General features: G+C 42.9%; 1 protein-coding gene across 3 annotated transcripts; it reads left to right on the forward strand.

The window, feature by feature from the left end:
• Positions 1 to 3,095: 3,095 nt before the first annotated feature.
• zdhhc1 (zinc finger DHHC-type containing 1) lies at positions 3,096 to 20,897 on the forward strand. 3 transcript variants are annotated; one of them, XR_005708227.1, is made up of 12 exons: positions 3,096 to 3,597; positions 4,412 to 4,631; positions 4,947 to 5,122; positions 7,590 to 7,691; positions 8,896 to 9,020; positions 9,639 to 9,794; positions 11,629 to 11,744; positions 11,841 to 11,929; positions 15,614 to 15,734; positions 15,874 to 15,949; positions 18,252 to 20,616; positions 20,701 to 20,897. XR_005708227.1 is itself a non-coding variant. In XM_040137055.1 (11 exons), exons 2-11 carry the CDS (start codon positions 4,413 to 4,415, stop codon positions 18,785 to 18,787), a joined length of 1,716 nt encoding a protein of 571 aa, XP_039992989.1. In that variant the 5' UTR covers positions 3,096 to 3,597; position 4,412; the 3' UTR covers positions 18,788 to 20,897. The 3 variants fall into 3 exon arrangements, 2 of the variants coding, with proteins under 2 accessions (XP_039992989.1, XP_039993001.1); XM_040137055.1 differs by having other exon boundaries at positions 18,252 to 20,897; XM_040137067.1 differs by having other exon boundaries at positions 18,255 to 20,897.
• Positions 20,898 to 21,058: the final 161 nt, after the last annotated feature.

Here is a 21,058-nt window from a genome sequence, read left to right on the forward strand (position 1 = left end):
GAGTGTTACACCCAAACCGGCCAACCAGTCCTGCTGTGAGTGGGTCCTCGGTGAAATGAAGAGATAAAACAGATACGGATTCGGTCGCTCTCTGCCACAGATGACATCTTGACTGAAACCTCTGGATGCTGGGTTTCTTTGTTACTGCTCCTGATGTAGGAACTCACACGAGAGAGGTTTTCCTGTTGTGGATCACAGAGGAGCAAGAAACATGAATCGTCAGCAGGAGGCCAGGAGGAGTTCTTCCCACAAACAGCAGCGGGACTTCAGTGTGTGTAGTCTGAAGGTCGATTCCAGGACAGGTTGACCCTGATCTGTCCCGTCTGCCAGGACTGCAGCATACTGTCTCATGGCTGCTTTGTCTCCACTAATCAAGGCTTTTTAATGAGGACACTGTAGTTTCCGACGAGGGTCACTCAGAGGCTGCCAGCATGGAGACAACCTGGGTCACAGAGTCCTGCAGGAGAACAGCAGGTCCTGGATCAGCCAGAGAAGTCATGTAGAAGCAGACTGGTCGTGAGATGGTTTAAAGTGAAGTAAAGTAGAAAACCTACACTTCTGCTGCATATGTGAACCGCCTCCTCCCTCTCTGTGGTCACCCTGACAGCATTTTAATGCAGCTCAGTTCACCTGATAGTTGTTCTCATTCACACATTTTTCCGTTTAACTGAATGAGGATAAAATTTTATCACAGCTCGTAAATTTAGGAGCTGAGCTGTGAGATCGGTCGAGATACAGCCTCGAGCATCTGGTAGCATGTAAATGAGCTGCAAACACGCTTTTATGCTGTAAAACACGGTGTTGACCTGCAGTCGTTAGCTGCTGATCACATTTTATTTCAGCTGCATTAAAACTCAGTGAGGGCGATCACAGAGAACAGCAGGTGTGTGAACACTCGTTTCACTTGGCTGTCGGACGTGCTAACACAGTTTATTAATCTGCCCACACAGATTTCCACATCAGTAATTGTTTTCTAACACATAAATCACGGGGGCCCCCGCTATGTTTATTTTTTCAGGCTTTCATCTAATCTTGGCATTTTTCCATAATGAGTTACTGGATCAATCTACATTTCCAGGATCCAAATGAATAAAACTAATTCGATTTATGACTAAAAGTCTGTAAACGCAGACCGAAATATGCAGAAGTATTCTTTTCTTCAGAATTGCAAAGCTGTGAGTTCACATGATCATTGTGGAGCCTGACACGCACACCTCGTTTCACCTCCCACAGTTTCACAGAAATGGACGAATCAGGCCCTGAATCAGCCGTTTGCATGTCGATACTTGTGCTGCTCCATCACTCATTAGACCTGTCAGCGAGACGAGCAGCAAAGAAGTGTACGGCATCATTGTAGTTACATCTCTGTCATCATCAGGAGGACGATGGGTGATTAATTCATAGAGCTCTTATTGACGCAGAATGTACTAAGAGAGAAATGCTGGCTCAAATGTAAATAAAACTAATGAAAAAGTTTAGCACTCAGTCTATAAAATTGATCTGATGTTTTTGTAAAATGCCAAAAATAATAAGTCTGTCGGTGAAACTGGTGAACAACCTAAACAAACAGTGTTTTACTCTGAGGTTACGTCTCTCGCCTGATATTTAGCCTCGTCCTCATCGTTTCACCAGCAGATATCTCTATTCAACCGTGTGTTCGCTGCTCTGAGGTCTGTCAGAGGTGACGCGTGCTTCTTTTATAAACCAGTTTAAGTGGCAAATGGTGTATGTGTGGTTTTTGTGTGTATGTACCATTTATACATCAGGTCCCTGGTTTCTAAAAAGTATTGAAACAAAAGACAGTCAGCTCATTAAATGTGTCACAGGAGCAATGTTAAAAATGCAAACTCACCATCTTATTAGCAACTTACAATGTGGAGAAGTGTTATGTCAAGCAGGTGCAGAGTAGCAGAAACAAGATTTACATTAAAGCCGATCTAAACCATGTAAAATCAAAGGTTACAGAGGATTTGTTCTACACTCACAGACAGCAGAGTGCTCAGTGCTGCCCCTGGTGACCAGAAGATGCTGTCTATAAATGAGACTTTTCTTCAAAAACCGCTTTGAGACAAATCTAGAGAGTCGCCAGTGTTGCCCCGCGAGCGCGAGGTCAGGCTTTCCCCTCCACAGATCTTATTCAACTGACAGCACGGAAGCTGTCACAGGGGTAAATACACAGCATCAAAGATATAAAGAGTCTCTAATTAGTCTAAATGTGCGTAAGTTTGCTTTTGTGACCCCAATCGCCATTTTACTTCACAAACCTGTTCAATTCATAATCCATTAATCTTTCAATTTAACTCATTAATCTTGTGATGAGGGCCGAAGAAAAGCAAAGTCCCACGGTTTTCTTCATGTTGAGTGTAAGACAGGAGTTTTCAAACGGTGCTACTTTAAACTGTGACTACGGTGACAGCTGGGTAGAAAGTGATAAAACAGCTCTCCTTCATATAAATGAACAGTATATGTACTGCACATATATCTCTATATATTCTGATTGACGGTATTCAGTGCAGTAAACGCTGTGATTATTCTGCAGTCTTCAGACTCTTTGAAGCTGTCAGATGTACTTAACTTCACTTAAACTCTCAAAGGGAGGAAAAAATAAAATAAATAAACCCAGCCTATTCCTTTATTTCCAGTAAATCTATTTCCAGTGAGAGCAGCAGAATAAATCAATAAATCAGAGGCTTAGTTCTCACATCTTATTCATTTATTTATCAGCCACATAACTGACACCACCTGTGTAGGTATGCATGGCATCTATAATACTACATCAAGATAAATAACTAAATTAACCAATTAATCCTGTTGCATGTGGCCTATACTTTTTCTTTTAGAAACAAACACGTCCTTCAAGTGTAACTTTGAGCCTCTGGTGTTCATAAAGATCATAGCTGAGCATTTTCTGCGTAGCTCACTGTCGCTGATCGGGGATCTGCTGCCCCCTGCTGGTCTCAAACCGGTCACACAGCTGTCACAGCCCGAAGGCTGCTCTCACATCAGTTTGTATTTATAGCAGGCGAGGGGCGGGGTCAGCTCATGGACCAATTGGAGCGGACCTGGAGCGTTACCAAGGAAACGGCGTACAGGGCTGGGAGACGGTGGGAGGTTAACAGCAGTTAAGCTAGCATGCTAACAGGCTGGTTAGCGGACAGTTGAATCACCCGCGGCCGTTAAAGATTTAAAATGATCTACCCCGTTAAAAATTAAACGTTTAGGCCCAGTGTTTGACTCACGAACGGCGGTCACCGCTTCACCGTCTGTCGGCGTTAGCTAGCTCGCATGGCAGCAGCGGTGTCCGGCGGATAACGCTAGAGCTAAGTGTAGTGGTTAACCCGCTAACCAGTCACCAGACCAAAGATTTACCCCTATTTCACCCGGTAAAAGTGTTCATGTGCTCGGTCAGCAGGGATGGATGTGAGTTAAAGACTGGACTAGGACGGTCTGACTCGGGTCTTTGGCTCTTTGCAAGGAGCCTTTGTGTCAAGTCGAGCAGAGCAGTTCTCCTCAGCAGCAGCGTGGTCCTCCCGGTCAGGACCAGACTCTGGGAAGAAATGCAGCGGAGCGGAGGGCCCGGTAACCCGTGCTAACCAGGTCAGCTGCCTCTCATGTCGGGCTGTTTAGGGTCTACGGTTCTGTCGTACAAAATATGTAGATATGAAATAAAATTATCACGGTATTATTAACCACTGCTTCATTTTCAGAGCTTTTTTTCACTATGGATTAATCGATCACTCAATTAACAATTGCGCCTTTGATTAATCAATCAATCGATTGCTCTAAAAAATGGTTATAAATACCTGTCACAGTGACGGAAATTGTCACATTTAGGGCTGCAGCTAATGATAATCTGTATAGATCAATGTGATAATGATTTACTCAGTTAGTTAATTAATTGGTCTACGAACTGAGTGAGTATCAGTCTCCCAGACATGATATAAATCAGGAAAACCGCAGGCTTTGTTTTCAGAACGCAGAATTAAAAGAACCACAAACTATTCTAATAATCAGTTAATTGCTTAAGTAAAGTTTGAAGCAAACTTTCCACTAAATTGGATCATATTTTCTGTTTTTCTCTGTCTCATGTTGCAGTAAACTGAATAGTTTATCTAATCTCCAATGAGAAATAATGTAAATGATTAATTGATTATTAAAATAGTCGCAGATAGATTTTCAGTTGATAGAGGAATAAATTAACTGCGTACTCGTTGTAGCTGTGTTTGTGTTTGTTAGTTCTTATACTAAAGTATCATGAAACCACGAGTTTCCTCTGTGTTGGAGGTGGTGCGATGGTGAGGAGCTGTGAACAATGAACAACAATGTCTGTTGTTGAGAACACCACGATTGTTCGATAATGTAATGAAAACAAAGAGCGGACATAATCTCTGATGCTGAATCTTTTTTGCAGGATGGATGTGTGCAGTAGGAACCCAAACCGCACGGCACCGGTTGGTGAGGATGGCCCTCACCGAGCCGACGTGCCGCTCTGCTCTCGGACCAACGGCTGGAGCTGGCCGCCACACCCCTTCCAGCTGCTGGCCTGGCTGCTCTACGTCTACTTCGCCGTCACCAGCTTCGGCGTGTTCGTCCCCCTGCTGCCCGCACACTGGATCCCTGCAGGCTACATCGTATCCTTAGACTGCATGTTGACACTCACTAGGATGGAGCACTAGAGCCACTGTTGGGAAAATAAATAATCTGAGATTTCAGTCAAACTGTATCAAGATTTTAAACCTCCGCCCTGGTAATCGGGTGAGAGCAGCTTGATGTTGGTGACCTGAACTTAGAGGTTTCACCAATCAGACCCTCATTATCAGAGATTGTAGGAAGTTGTTTAAATAGATATTTTTGATTAGGATCCAATTGACTTGGTAACTGGACATGCTGCAGGGTGGTACAATGATCTTCCAGCGTTTCTGTGTGAGTCCTGATTTGTGTGTCAGTGTACGGGCATCATGTTCATCTGTCACCTGTGTGTCCACGTGATGGCCGTGTCCATCGACCCGGCGGACTACAACGTCAGAACAAAGAGTGACAAAGGTCCGGTTCCCGTGTTCGACCGCTCCAAACATGCACACGTCATCGAGAACTGCCACTGCTACCTCTGCCAGGTCGACGTGTGAGTAACGGACATGCACTCAACCTACAAACCTCACAGAGCTGTTGAAGAGTCAACACCTATGCTAATGCAGGTTTAAAGTTACAAACATTTCGGTACCGCCCGTCTTTGTTTTTAATGCAGAGCTGCCGAGGCCAATGTGCAACACACAGTGTGTCGACTGATGAGAGGAGGGGAGTGATTTTTTTTTTTTTTTTTTTTTAATCTGGGGGCCTGTGTATTACACTGAGTCAAATAGTTACATGTAATGCACTGAACACAGTTCATTGCATGGAAAATTTTGAATATTAATTTAGATAATTTTATATGTGATTGGCATGTTTTTTACATGGAGAGTGGCGCTTCAACAATTAGTCGATCGATGATTGATCGTTTTGTTCATTTTTATAAGCAAAAATACCAACATTTGCTGGTTCCAGCTTCTCAGATTTGAGGAACTGATGCTTTACTTTCTTGTACATGACAGTAAACTGAATATTTTTGGGTATTCGACCGTCGTTATGATAAAACAAGGCATTGTAAGATGATGTCGGAGATTTTAAAAAGGATTTATCACTATTTTTCTTTTTTTTTATAGACAAACTGATTAATTGATTAGTTGAGAAAATGATGTGCATTTTAAATAATAATGACAGTAATCAATAGTTGTATCCCTAATGGAGATACATTTCTGTGACAGATTTAAAACATATCATCCAGCTCTAAGGTTCATTTATTCTGCTGTGGAGAGGGTTTTGGATTTTCTTTAGCATTAGATTTGATTTTAGAAAGTGTGCAGATATCCTACTATTGTACCCAGTCATGATATATTTACATGATGACTATGTACAGCAACAACACACATGAAAGTGGAAGTAGCTGCTGGTTCTGGTGTGGTTGTCTGTCCATTCACTACTGACTGAGATGTTTAAGTCTTAACCACCGTGTCACGTTGAGCTGACAGTGTTAACTTCCAGCTGTGTGTTCCTGAAGCGATGTTCTACGGGAGCCTGTGAATCTGTTTCCTCCAGAGTGCGTGTGCAGTTGGACAGATATCATGCCCCAGCCGGATGCCCCCACCAAACAATCATTGTGGATGTAGTAATATCCGTGGTAATCAGCTCAAAAGCTCAGCTCTGTCAAAAAGACTTGTTATTGAACTTTACGCAAATTCACGAGTCAAAGTTCAGACAGACGGAGAGACGGACAGAGAGAGAGAGATTCAAACATCAACAGCTGCTTCTATGCGCCTCCCCCTGAGTTTAAGTGATTATGGTGAATGCTCTGGTTTTTCTAATTATATCACTGGTACAGGCCATGTGATGTAAAAGCCACTCCAGTCTAAAATGCAGACAGGGCACAAGTTAAAGGAAGAACCTGAAAAAAGGTGGAGAAACAGGATGACATGCCCCCACCAATGGTTTGATGAGTGTGAAAATGATGTGACTCATATGCTGTGGCCTTCACAGTCACCAAATCTCAACCCAGTTGAAGACCTATGGGACATTTTGGACTGACTTGTCGGAAAGCGCTCTCCACCACCATCATCAAAACACCAAAGGAGGGAATATCTTGTGGAAGAATGTGGTTCATCCCTCCAGTAGATTCCAGAGACTTGGACAATCAATGATGAGGAGAACTGAAGCTGTTCTGGAGCCTCGTGGTGACTCAACACTTTAATGAGACACTTTATGTTGGGTTGTCCTTTAATTTGTCACCCGTCTGTGTGTTACTTTATTTTTATTATGTTTTTTAATTTTTTTTCTCCATTTTTTTTCTTCTTTCTCGCCTGGCGACCCCCGGGAATGATCTCGTGACCCCCACATTTGAGAAGCTCTGCTTTAATAAAACGTTGTGGTAAAAAGCTGAGAGCTGCTGACTCCTACGTGTTCTACATGTTTAATGCAGCACAGTTCCTCAACATGGTGTAAATAATGAAAGTGCTCAGTGAAGGCAGGAGGTCTGATGTGAATCATTCTGATAGATCTGATCCTGAGCTGCACGAGAGCCTCAGAAAAACAGGTCAGTTGGCTGCTTCCTCCTGGGAGAACACAGAGAACTGGGTCAGAGGATCCAACGCACACCGAACCTGTAGTCCGCTTACATTATCCAGGAGAGTCATGTGACAGTCTGATAGTCCTAAATACTACCACAGCTCTGAGCCTCAGCTGCTGAGGACTGGTTTAAACAGTTGAATGTTTGAATAGGTTTCTCACCGTCAGCAGTGTTAATGAATAAGATGAAACAATCAATACATGCTCAGGTTTGACCTCCCTCACTGTCACAGTTCAAGATGTGTGTGCGGGAGCACCTCATGGTACTTTGTGTTTCCGAAAGAAACGGCTCCAAAGGAGACTGACGCTGACAGATCCGATGCGTGTGTGTGTGTGTGTGTGTGTGTGTGTGTGTGTGTGTGCCTGTATGTGTGTCTGTGTCTGTGTCTGTGAATCAGTGTATTGATCCTACAGTGTGTCTTGTGTTGTTTCAGGGGACCAAAGTCAAAGCACTGCAGTGCTTGTAACAAGTGTGTTGCCAACTTTGACCATCACTGTCGGTGGCTCAACAACTGTGTGGGGAGCAGAAACTACAAGTGAGTCATCTGTCTGTTGGACGTTTTCTGTCACTTATGTTCATATATTAAACGTATATATATTTATTATTATCATGTGTCCTGTTCTTTAGTAATCCGCTCTGTGACCACATTCATACACATAAATGTAACAACATGATTTTGACCTCCCACCTGTTGTAGCCATCACTGAGATCAGTGTTTTATTCAGTTCTCTTTGCGCTTAACTCTAGTTTTGAGGCTTCATGAAGCAGGCTCACGCTCCTACAGGATCCCGACAGGGACAAAACAGTTTACAAATAGATATTTTTTTGGCAGTTTGCTGTTTCAGCCTCTAACAAACAGAGGGAGCGTTTGTGGCACTAAATACATAATGACAAATCTGCAGGTTTACAAGGTTTGTTTGATTCCTGACGGTATTACAACAGTGTAAAATGCTTTCACTCTCATTCCATCACTGCAGCTCAGAACAACATGAGGAGACTCTGTGATGATAATTGTACATAAAAACGAAACCCTCTACCTTTTATCTGCATCGCATGTTCAAAACAGTTTGTTCATCATTGGACAGAAATGCTCACTCTGTAATAAAGACATGTAATGATTCACACACTTACTGTATTAATGACCTTACTTTAATGGAAATTAAAACTAGTGTTGCTGCAGCTTGTGCTGATATTCTTTACATTTCACATCACTGATCTTTGGTTGTGGGTATGACTGAGTTTCCTCAAGCGTATCATCATAGTATTTCATGGTTCTGATGTCATGAACATCTCTGCCTCACAGCTGCCCAGTAAATGAGCCAGATGTCCACCAGCTATCCAGGATCAAAGTGTTAGACTCAGTGAAGCAGGGAACCCAGAGAGCCTGAGCTGGTTCAGCTCGCTTCATGATACAAGCCCCTCAGTACAATACCCAGCTCCCCTTACTGAGGACAGCAGTACTGTATGTACTGTGAGCACTCGGCAGGACTGTGTGTACTTGGCAGTACTGTGTGTACTCGGCTTACCTTACTGAGGACAGCAGTACTGTGTGTACTGTGAGCACTCGGCAGTACTGTGAGCACTCGGCAGTACTGTGTGTACTCGGCAGGACTGTGTGTACTCAGCTTACCTTACTGAGGGCAGCAGGACTGTGTGTACTCAGCAGGACTGTCTGTACTGTGTGTACTCGGCAGCATTTTGTGTACTCAGCAGGACTGTGTGTACTGTCAATCCCGCAGGTTGTTCCTCCATAGTGTGGTCTCGGCACTGTTGGGTGTCTGTCTGGTGCTAGTCGTCGCCTCCTACGTCTTCATCGAGTTCTTTCTGGACCCATCCAAACTCCGCACTGACAAACACTTCCTGGGTGAGATCTGACTCTGACCTCTGAGCTGATAGAGCCATCACTTTTATAAAAAGTTTGAAATGACACGTCATTTTTTTGATTTCAGCGTAATGCTTCTGAAAGGCTTCAGAGTCCTGATTATCTGACCAGTACTGTTTTAACCCATTGTTACTGAAAAGCTTAGTTTACTGATAGATCAGCAGCAGAGCGCCCTCTGTGTACCATAAGCTGAACTACTTCAGACCCTGATGAGGTAATAGACTGTACATGTTGAACTCAAACAGCTTGTTACTGTTTGAATCTTTAAATTTTCCCGTGTTTCAATCAAAGTTCGAATTTTGAATAAAAAGTCACGTCTCTGCCTACGACTTGGTGTCATTTTACAGGCTTTACAGCTGTTTGGAAACAGTTTAGCGAACTGGTCCACAGACCTGCTCAGTGATGATAAACTGAACTCTTCCCTCTGCACACTTCGCTGCTTTTCTCTTTCTGAGAAAGAATCACCCTCAGGTCCTCCGGGTCTTACAATGTCCCCAGAAGTATAGGAGGACCATTGGCGAAATAACTAAAGTCTGCCTAATGACTCCCAGGGTTTCTTCGAACAGAGCTCACCTGTCTGTCTCTGTGTGTGTCCTGCAGTGAGAAATGAGACAGGTGTGTGGTTCCTCTTCCTGCCGGTGGCTCCGGTCCGATCAGCAGCAGCAGTGATTCCTGGTCTGGCTGCTGTCACCATCGCTCTGGGTCTACTGTCGTCGGTGCTGCTCTGTCACCTGCTCTGCTTCCACATCTACCTGAGTACGACCTAACACACTCACATGTGTGCTCACCTGTCCGTCTGCTCACCTGTCTGCCTGTTCACCTGTCTGTGTGATCACCTGTCTGTCTGCTCACTGTTCTGTTCACCTGTCTGTCATGTCAGTAAGCAGGGGTGGAAGTAACAAGTTACATTTACTCCTGTTACTATAGCAAAAGTTCAAGTTTTCTTGTGCACTTTAAGTCGTTTTAATAATCGGTAATTTCCCTTTTACTTAAGTATTTTTTAACTCGCTACATTTAAAGTGGAAATCGTTACAGACTGAAAACCAAAGTCACATGATGAAGTTATGTTTAAAGTGTGAGAAGGCAACAAATGAGAAGAACCATATGAGCAGCTGCAGCTGCACAGAAGAAGCTGCTGGTGAGTCTGTGGCCTATGGAGGGCAGAGCTCTGTGTTCAGAGAGGAGCCGCTCTCAGCTCACGGTCTACATACATGTTCTAAATGTTTACATCCACTGACTCAGGGTCAGGGGGGCGAGGGCTACGTTCACACCTGGACCAGGTATAATTATGCAGTAAAATAAGGATGGTGTCTTTATACGGCCATGGTTCAGAGTAGCATTACCTCAACATAGATAAAAAAAGGTTGCATCTACCTTCATTAATCACCGATTTAATGCACCACCCGGCGAAGACGGCAAGTGTCCCCAGTCAAACACACCTGCCATGTTGCCTGACCAAGCGGTGGCTGCTACTGGACCTTTCAGCTTTGACCTCTATATTCACTTCTACCTCAGTGAGGTGTGCACCATCTTCCCTGTTGTGACCGTAGAGCAAATTCAGCTCAGTGTCTGAAAACTTGGAGGAGCAGTGAGACAGAGTCTGAGTGGACTGGTTTTATTTCACATTGAGAATGAAATAGCAGAGAAGTAGGATTTAGAGCAGATGGAGGAGGACTTCGCCGTGCACAAGACTCTCAGAGTGACGTTTAGACAGGTGTGTGCAACAAACATCTCCGCCTTTTCTGCTAATTTATTTTGCTGTTAATGCTATAAGAAGTGGCACCTATTTGATTTATGTGGTTTAATATTGCTACACAGAGTCTAAGGAAACCCACTGTGGTATTCATGTGTTTCTATTATTTTGTTGAAGGTAGGCTAAATAACAGAAACACTTCTCTGTATAATGAGGTACAGCTCAGCAGCACCACACTACATCCTTCAAAATGATCAGACAGTTGAATCAATGACTCTAAAACAGTTTTTAATAAAAACTGAACATTAGAACCTTCATGAATGGGAGATTTATTACAGGACTGTTGTATTAGACTGCATTAGCTTTAGCGAGGTGTACCTAATAAACTGCCAACTGTGTTTATATTTGTAATTATCAGTTGAATGCACAGGCAGCACAGTGCCTGACTGGAATGTATTCCTTGCTATCGATGCAGTTCTCACCTGGGAAAATACCAATGCATGTATGCCTCGTAGCAGAAAGATCTTATTTAATGTAATAGTTTTATCATATGCCATTATTATCACCATGTAACATTTTTTTACCCCCTTCCCCCTTTTAAAAATGTAAAGCAGTAACGTTTACTCAGATTACATTTTTACTGACTTACTTTGTACGTACTTTGTAAGTAATTTTACTTCTACTTGAGTAAAATTTCTGTTACATATCAGTACTTTTGCTTGAGTACAATTTCCAGTTCTCTTTCCGACCCTGTAAATTACCATCAGGGTCTGAAAGGGGCCACAGACACCACCAGGTAGAGGTAGACAGTTCTATCATTAGTCTGTGTGTGTGTGTGTGTGTGTGTGTGTGTGTGTGCGCGTGTGCATGTGTGCACGTGTGCACGTGTGTATACAGTGTGGAACAGACTCAGTACCTATGAGTACATTGTGCGGCAGCGTCACCGTCAGGACAACAGAGACTCAAGGAAACCAGGACCAGTGAAGGAGACGGCAGTTCCTTCAGTCATCAAGGTAACTGATGCCTCTGACTCTGGTGGGGGTGGGAGTGTGGGGGAGGGGGTATTAATTCCTGGGCCTGAGTGTATGTCTTTTGCTGGCCCCCTTCAGGACTTGAACTACTCTGGGACTCTGGGTTACACCAACCCTCAGCTGGACGTGGAGGAACCTACCACTGTGTCTGTGCGGGGGGAGGCAGAGTAAGTCTTTCAGTTCCATCCTTTTCTAGTTCTGTTCTGATCCAGTTAACACACCTCGTTAAAACTGCATTAAATCCAGATCCCTGCAGACCTCGTCGTTGGTGCGTTAAACAGCAGACGTTCAGGTTCAGCCCACAGCCTGCTGTGATTGGCTGAGGCTGACTTACTCCGTCCTGACACGTTTCGGTAAACAGCCGCTAACAGTCATTTCATAACACAGTGAGGCTGGACCTCGGTCGCCATGGACACCGTTTTCTTTGCAGTAAACAAAGTGTACAAAATGAAATTCTTTGGCCGTGACTTCCAGGAAGCAAACAAAGTGTGTATTGTGTGTGTTTGAGCTGTGGGAGGAGGGAGTGGTGTGTATTAGTTTAACAGAAGGTCTTCATAAATAACTCCACTCACCGTGGCTGTTTGCCCTGAACCTCGCCTGCTGCCGGTGACGGAGGAAACTTTATTTATACTGCAGCTTTCACAGCAGCGGGTACAACAGGAGAGAGGAGAGGGTGGAGAACGTCTCCCAACCACAAATAGAAAAAGACAAAGAAAACCAAGTGGAAGAGTTACTGAATGGCATGTACAGTCACTTTTTCATAATGTCATTTGGTTCTGGTTCCAGTCGGCTGTGTACACTACAGTAACAACACGTATTTGTTTTGGTTTTTTTTGTTTTTTTTTTAAAGAAAACCTGGTAAATAATCCTGTAGATCAAAAAAAATAAATCCGTCATTTCACCTTGTACTCCACACCAGATCACTGGGGCTGGATTAAAACCATTGATTTCCCGATTAATTGCAGTTTTTATATGAACGATCCGATACCTTTTCAGAAGACATCTGTGCTAAATGTTTTGTGTGTGAAATGGTTACGTGTATAAAATAATGTGGAAAATGTCCACTTTTTGGAAATCGAGTTATTACAATGTGCACAAAAAGGTTATTTTAAGTAAAATAGTGATTTAGATGATAGCTGCTGTATGAGTCAACCTGAGTCACCACAGTCCTATAAACTGTGAGGTGAATAGTTAAAGTTTAGCCAGTAGTGTGACTTTATAATTTTAAATTAAGTTGAGTTGCTCACTTGTTGAATGTAGGAGAAATGTAAGTTCCAAGGATAAATTATCAGAAGAGCTTTATGCAAAATTGTTTTTTATCTGATGTAACTGAAGCATCAAAAATGAAATCAAATCGAAATGAATCGATTCTGGACTTTGTGAATCGAAACCAAATTGAATCGGGAGATCATTGTTAAATTCCAACATCACACTGACACTGTGGTGCGATAGCTCACAGTGTCTGGTGCAGGCAGCAAGAGTTTGTCTGTAATTACGGTTTTACTATGGCAGACTTTCAGATGTGTGTAGATGTATTAACTCGTAGAGACATTCATTGGAAAGACAGAGGGACACTGCAGCAACAGTCTAACAGAGCAGCGTGCTGCTGCAGTGACACAGATCAGAAAGTGTCTGATGGTGCGTCATGTTGATTCTCAGTTCTACACCACTTTGGCATGAAAACTGTACGTCTCTACTCTTCCACTGCCACATACCTCTCCCCAGGAGCAGAGTGGGAATAAAAGTCTGCTTGGGACTGACCCTACACCCAAGGTTAAATTAACTATGATCATTTGTAGAACAATGCATGAACCAGAAACACCTACACATGAATTATATTTCTGTCAGTTTGTAATGTTATAATCTAATTGTTATTTACACAGTTCAATTACAAATTCTGTGATGATTTTATTTCCGTAGTTTGTGAAGAAAAACTGTCAGAAACACCTTTTCATATTACAGTCCACAACTACAACACAGCTATAGTCTGAAAGTGACCACATAACTGAGTCCACACACTAACAAGTATCTACAATAGCTGAACATTACGAAGTGAGGTAGCTGCAATTTACTGCTGTTCAGTTTGTATATTATTAAATAGTTTTTTCTATTTTTCACTTTCCACTCTATAAACTACAAGTTAGTAGCTACAGAGAGTGAGATTAGAATTCAGACTGGACAGTGAAGCAGTAAATACAGCACCCGGCATACTTTAATTTTAGTGGCTTTCATTCCTTCATCTGTAATAAAGTCCACAGACTCTGACATCTTTAACCCTCTGGGGTCTTGGCCACGCTTTAAGTGCACTGGTGCCTCGAATCTCTTCTATTCTATTTAAAGAACTGTATGAATTCAGTACTGTAAGATACAAGCAAGTAACTGATATCATTTTTTTCAGCACAGTTGTGCTATTTGAAAATGTTTGTTGCTAAAATGCCACATGATATTATAAATAGTTATAAAACCGTAAAGCCAAAAGAAAAACTATAATGGAAATAGAATTTATAAAATTGTATTAATGCTTTTTTAACACAAAAATACAATGTACAGATGTTTGGAGTCTTCACCCATGAAGCTCAAGGCCTTAGGCAACAAACAAAATAAAATGAAGTCTCTACTGCACACACCGGCAGAGGTATTTGAATTTCTGTCTTTTAGACTGCAGTCATTTCTTCAGTGGTGCCATTGTGCAAAGAAGTTTCTGTTCAGGATAAGGCAGAACACCAAATCAAACACTCTGCACTTCCACGGAGTAGCCCGCTCATGTAGTTTTGACCAATCCAAATCTTTTCTACGTGAGCACAAACTTGAATTTCTCATGCTGATTTATTTTACAGGTTTACAAAGGTTGATTTACAACTACAACCTTTGGAATTATTTGTGAACATCACTACATTACAGAGCTTCAACACGTGATGCAACAACAATCACTTGAAATTCAATGTCAGCAGGACCAGACATCTGGTAGAGGGTCACCAGTGAACCAGGAGGCCCCCTGTCCTGGTTATCATCCAGAGAGAGGGGTTAGAAAGTGGAGAGGGTCCTTTAGGTCCATATAAATAAGAAAACTGGACTGGACACAACACTGATGCCCTCTTTAAGCAGACAGAGCCGGCTGTACTTTTGAGGAGACTCAGAGCCATGGTCGGGCTGGAGCCAGAGATCCTGGAGAACCCCTCTCTCATGCTCTATGACGAGCTCTGGCTGATGGACAGCTCATTCAGAGGTAAAACAGCGCTCCAGATGCTCAAGTGTGCCCTCTGCCTTCAGACTGTACAACAGTCAAGGCTTCAGACTGTCTGACCAGACAGTTTCATATTTTATGTACTTCTAATTCATTTATTTACTTATTTCTGTCCTGCTGCCGCAACACCTGAAGTGAGTGATGAGTGTCACTTATTTATTTATTTACTTAAAAGTTGCAATGAGGAGTCGATTTATCAATCAAAAATGAATAATTTTGCTTGAATAATTTTGATAGTCAATTAATAGTTAAAGTGAGACCTAGTGGTCACAACAAGAACTGCATTTCAATACAGTCGGGGGGACTAGTTTGATTTTAATTAACTCATGGGCCACAGGGCCCTGGACTTACAGTTTGGTTTTTACGAAGGTTTCTGCCGTCACTGAGCAAGTCAGACTATCTCAATTACCAGGTCAGGGTGGTAACCTCAGAATGTGTGTTTACCTTTGTTTGTCTGTGCGTGTGTGTGTGTGTGTGTGTGTGTGTGTGTGTGTGTGTGTGTGTGTGTGTGTGTGTGTGTGTGTGTGTGTGTGTGTGTGTGTGTGTGTGTGTGTGTGTGTGTGTGTGTGTGTGTGTTTACCTGTGTGTGTGTGTGTGTGTGTGTCAGGTTCCTGGCTAACGGCAGAGTAAGGAGTGTGTCCAGTCCTGTCGTGGAGGAAGACGCTCCACCCACCATTTCCACAGAGCTGAAAGCAGCAGCACATACACAAACACACCGACGCATGCAGGTAAACACACACGCGCGTGCGCGCGCACACACACACACACACCAACGCATGCAGACAGGTAAATGCACACTGAGACACCTGCAGCTCAGTGAGGCTGAAAAGGAAACTGAATCTGGTTTACGTTGTTGTGCCTTCACAGAAAAAGAAGAAGAAAGTCCATAAAGTTCCGGCAGAGGTGACCAGAGAGCGCTGCCCAAGTACAGCCCCACCCCCAGGTACACACACACACACACACACACACATACACGTACGCACACACACATTTCCTGCGCTTGTACTTACGTTTGACACACAGGCAGATGGTCTGTCCATCTCCAGCTCTGTTTCAGGATCTTCTTCTCTGCCTGAGGACGTTCAGTTGTCTGGCCTGCATCATTCTGGTTTGTCCCAGTGTCCTACAGATTGAAGACACACACCATACAACCACAACATCCCTGGTTCAGCTCTGTGTTTGTGGTTTATGGTGTTGAAACTCAGTTAAAAGGCGAATGGTAGATAAAGACACGCACACCGAGTGGTCGTTGTTTTTGGCTTGCGTTCATTCAGCCACCGCAGAGACATCAAACATGAATGAAGCTGGTGGGAAATAGAGGAATCTGTTATACAGACACACACAGCTGGTAGTTTCACACTTAGACTAAATGATGAAGAACGTGCAGAACAGTATTATTGTGCATCGTAGAAGGCGTGACATAAACGGACATACAAACTGTTGCAGCAGCACCTCATAGAAATAGAATAAAATAATTTAAATCAAACAAACATACTTTCTCTGAAAAATTAGGGATAATAATAATATTATCCCGATAATAACGGGATCACATCAGTGTAAAACCTTTGACGTTAATATTGCACAAATCCCAAAGTAATAATGGGGTAATCGTAAGGTGGGATAATATTTTGATGAGAAAGACGGTAAAAGTTTGGTAATCAGACGTATTTACACAATACTGTCACTGATGAAGGATATCAGTAAATTACCATAACTGTCATTAGTAATTATCAACGAATACTGCTGAGTTTCTTGATTTTCACCTCTACAGATATTTACTCTCTTTGATACCGTCAAAAGTTCGTAAATGCAAACACTGATGGTGGTTTCAGTGTAACCATCATCAGTCCGGGCTGGAAAATGCAATTTTAGAGTTTACGTTTTTGAGTTTATCACATGAAGCAGCACTTCATTGTCTTATTGTGTTTATGGTTTATGTTTGTCATGCTGCCTCTTGTGCGACTGAAATAACTGAACTGAGTCACAGATGGTGGTTTTAAGCAGGAAACAGTGTTGGTTAAGACTGACAATCACTTTTACCCAGAGTGATGTGATGATGAAAACATGCAGACAGAAAGAAGATGAGAGTAATGTCTGGGAAGGTTTCTCCTCTCCCTTTGTTATTCGCTGTCTTTTAAACCTGTGGCCTTGGGCACTACATTTCTCGGTATGCCGATGATATTTTGCTTTTTGTCCACAATGTCCGTCTGTCTCTTCCCAGCCCTCTAAACATTTTCTATAATATTGAGTCAGATCTCAGGATATAAAATTAAATCTGCTTAACTGCCACTCAGTGCATCTGCGACCACAACAAACATATGACAGAGGTGGAATGTGATTCACAACGATGGACAATTCCTTCCTTATTATTCACTGTCACATCTCTGTTATTATAGTAAAAGTCCTGCCTGCCTAAAGCCCACGGGAAAAATCCAGTCCTTAATATCCAGATTTGTTTGGGAAAAACCCCAGACTCAACACCGCACTCTCCAAAGACAAAAGGTGAAGGGGGATCTGTTTTTTTGTTCTTGCGCTGTCCGCAAATGATTCAGTCCTACTGATCATTTGTTTTGGAGGCCCAGAGAAGAAGACGTGGTGCACCCTCACGGGCCAAAAGAGCTAATCTACTCCAGCACCTCCATCAAAAAGTCAAAAAGGTAACTTGGCCCTATTATTACAGAAGTAATCAGCATCTTGCTGAGAAGCTCTGCAAAATCATTTCTGACTGATATCTCCGATCACCTATAGTTCATAGTAATTAATCTTTGATTGGGCGGGCAACCAGTGTCATTCCCTCGGTGGAGTAATAAAGGTCTCTGCGGGATGTGTGGGCCTCTGGGCGTCCCAAGATTTCAGGAAAACCTTTTTATTTACCTGACACCTCTTTTACCTCCAACTCTGCGCAGCGATGCACACTTCTGCACCATGAGAATGCACCCTTTGCACTGAAAATGCTTTGGACACGTTTTTTCATATAACTGGGGGTGTCCAGGGGCTGTGGATTACTGGACAGTTTTACAAATGGTTTCAAGTTTTTTGTCCAAACCAGTAGTAGGTTTGGAGCGTGTGCAAACCAATGCTGTTATTTCTTGATTTGGTTAATGCGTGAGTGACTTGACATTGTTTCTACCGCCTCCTCTGTGGATGAACATACCTTGTAACTCCAGCCCTTTATAACTCTGTTTAAATCTCAACAGAACAGTGATTTCTCCTGATTGTTGTTGGTGTGTTTTGTTGTCCTCCAGCAGAGTCCAGCAGTGTGTCCTCTGTATCCCTGAGTCAGCGACTTCCTTTTCCAGCATTCCCTCTGAGGGCCTCCCTGCCCCCTCTGGCCCTCACCGCGGGCCCCGTCCAGGCTGCCGCCCCTCCTGCTGACTACCACTCGGACTCTGCAGAGTCTCTGGAGGAGATCCCGGTGGCGTTGGCCAAATTGGGCTCTTCGTCCTCTGCAGCTGCTGCCGGAGACACCTCCATGTCTTCACACAGAGCCGTCCCAGCATTCCCCCTGCCCTCCCCCCAGCCCAGGACTAAAAGGAAGGCCTCCTCCCGTGCAAATAAGAGTGCAGTGGAGCTGAGGTTCGAGATGGCTTCTGCTCAGCCTCCCACCGTGTTCGTCAGCCGGGCAAGCGGAGAGGCTACTGGGCTCCGAGAGGAAGGCCTCAGTCTGGGCAGGAGGCAGACCGGCTCTAAGCCCAGCTCTAGGCCTGGATCCAGGCCTGGCTCCAGACCGGCGTCTCGTGCGTCACTGGGCTCAGGTGCGGCCTCCTGGATGGAGCGATAACCTGAGCAGACTGGAACAATCTAATCTCTTTTATCTTTTTACAATCACCTGTGCTCTCTGCAGCCACGCACAACAGTCTTTATTTAATCCAGTTTTATTTTTGAAGAGTTTTTGTATCTCTGACTATTTATTGGTTTTGACAATGACTCAACTTTTTAATTCTGAATGCCAAAGGTGAGATCCTGTCTGTGCACAATATCTATGCACTACCGGTCGAAAGATTTATAAAACCTCCCATTTTTCCAGTTATTACTGAAAGTTCAGCAGCTCAAGTCTACTGAAAAACCTTAACTTGGTACAAAGGTCAGTGGTAAACTTGTAGTCAACCAAAACCTGAGATAACCCTGTAAACTTTATAAAAAAATATAGTAAATGAAGCTTTGACTTTAGTAGATGACTGACAAACCCTCAATATGTACAAAGACAGTGTTGGAAAAAAGTGTGTTACTTCACCCTCTGATGCATTATAGGACAACGCTGTACTGCGGTGAGGAAAAGACAAGTAACAGAAAAAGACACACTGGTTGTTCAGGGCTTCATCCTACGGCACGATAATGACCCAGAACATTAGAAGAACAGGATCAGACGGTGGCCTCACATGATGGAAGACCAGCACAGTCTCCAGACCTGAACCCCATGGAGCTGGTTTGGGATTCTGGACAGAAGGTGAAAGCAAAGCAACCTGCAGGTGCAACAGTGTTGGGATGAGCTGTCTGAACAATGTTTGGTTTCCAGTGTAGAAAGAAACGTCAGGAGTGAGTTCAGCTGCTGGATGAGTCAAAAATTTAGATTCAATTTAGTTCAACAACAAGATTCAATGATTCCTTGTCTTTAAAATCTCAAACTGCTTATTTGTTCTGTGCTTTAATTTCAGAAACACTGAGTCACTGAATTATGTAAATTTCAGTAACAGCTGGAAAAATGGAGGCGTCCTAAGACTTTTGTTGGGTAGTGTACCTGAAGGACTTTGATTTCTGACTGGACGTTTTTTACTGAACCCCCCCCCCCAAAAAAAAAAAAAAATTACAAACTCATGAGCTCCTTGTTGTTGTTTTTACTGTTTCCGGAGGGCTTTATAGGAAGCTGATGTCCTGATATCACTTCCTCACACATCTCTGCTACAGCTGCAGTAACAACCGGAAATACACAAGAACGGTAGTGTAAACACCCCATGTTCAGAACATCTGTGGAGCCCCAAAAGGACCAGTATTAAATAAATACATGAAATGAATACGAGTCACTACAGTTTATAGTAAATTGTAGAAAAGAACCAATAAATTAAACAAAATAATTAAACTATTAAAAGTCATGGCTCTAACATATTTTTTCATCATTAGAACTCACTAGAACTTATTTTTATTTGTCTATTGATATTTGTATTTCAAAAAGCTTTTTTACTGCATTTTTCAAACAATTTTATTTTTTCTTTTCAGCCAATCAGAGACCACCTCCTTCTCTTTCTCTCTGAGTGTTCAGTGTTGGCTGATGTCCGGCCAATGAATGATTCAGTACAGAAAACCTCCTGAAACAGTTAGTTATTGTTTTTACACTTTGTTTTTTGTACAGAGGAGCCAAGTTAGTTGTTTCCCTCTGTTTCCAGTCTTGATGCTAAGCTAAGCTAACTCTTTTCCCTCTGTTTCCAGTCTTGATGCTAAGCTAAGGTAACTGTTCTCCCCCGTTTCCAATATTGATGCCAAGCTAAGATAACTGCTCTCCCCTGTTTCCAGTCTTGATGCTAAGCTAAGGTAACTGTTCTCCCCCGTTTCCAATATTGATGCCAAGCTAAGATAACTGCTCTCCCCTGTTTCCAGTCTTGATGCTAAGATAAGGTAACTGTTCTCCCCTGTTTCCAATATTGATGCCAAGCTAAGATAACTGCTCTCCCCTGTTTCCAGTCTTGATGCTAAGATAAGCTAGCCAGCTTAGTGGGCTCAGTCTGAACACCTGACTCTCACAGGGAAAGAGAACAGGAGGATGTACCTGATTGTTGAACATGAAGTCGTGTGCAGGAGGATGTTTCGGCTTAAGTCTCTTTTGAGATGCTTTTGATTTTATTTTTTTTCACTTGTCAGCTGATTTTATCTGTTTAACAATAAATGACGAAAACTGATCAGTTTCCTCTACCTTTATATGAAATGCTGGTCCTGATCCTTAAAGTCATCTGATTCATTCAAATTTTTGTTTTCGCGCGATGTCTTCGGCATGAAAATTCAGTTTTAAAACATGCACAAAAAAGTTTATATTCAATCTAAAAGTAACGCAGATGAGTCC

This window comes from Xiphias gladius, chromosome 1 (genome assembly GCF_016859285.1).
Source record: "Xiphias gladius isolate SHS-SW01 ecotype Sanya breed wild chromosome 1, ASM1685928v1, whole genome shotgun sequence".
Taxonomy (NCBI): domain Eukaryota; kingdom Metazoa; phylum Chordata; class Actinopteri; order Istiophoriformes; family Xiphiidae; genus Xiphias; species Xiphias gladius.

Excerpts from the sequence above, each read along its gene's own strand:
- zdhhc1 (XM_040137055.1), top strand. The coding sequence starts at position 4,413 with ATGGATGTGTGCAGTAGGAACCCAAACCGCACGGCACCGGTTGGTGAG. Across the intron at positions 9,021-9,638 it reads CACTGACAAACACTTCCTGG|TGAGAAATGAGACAGGTGTG; the intron begins GTGAGATCTGAC and ends TGTGTCCTGCAG. Across the intron at positions 9,795-11,628 it reads CTGCTTCCACATCTACCTGA|TGTGGAACAGACTCAGTACC; the intron begins GTACGACCTAAC and ends GTGTGTATACAG.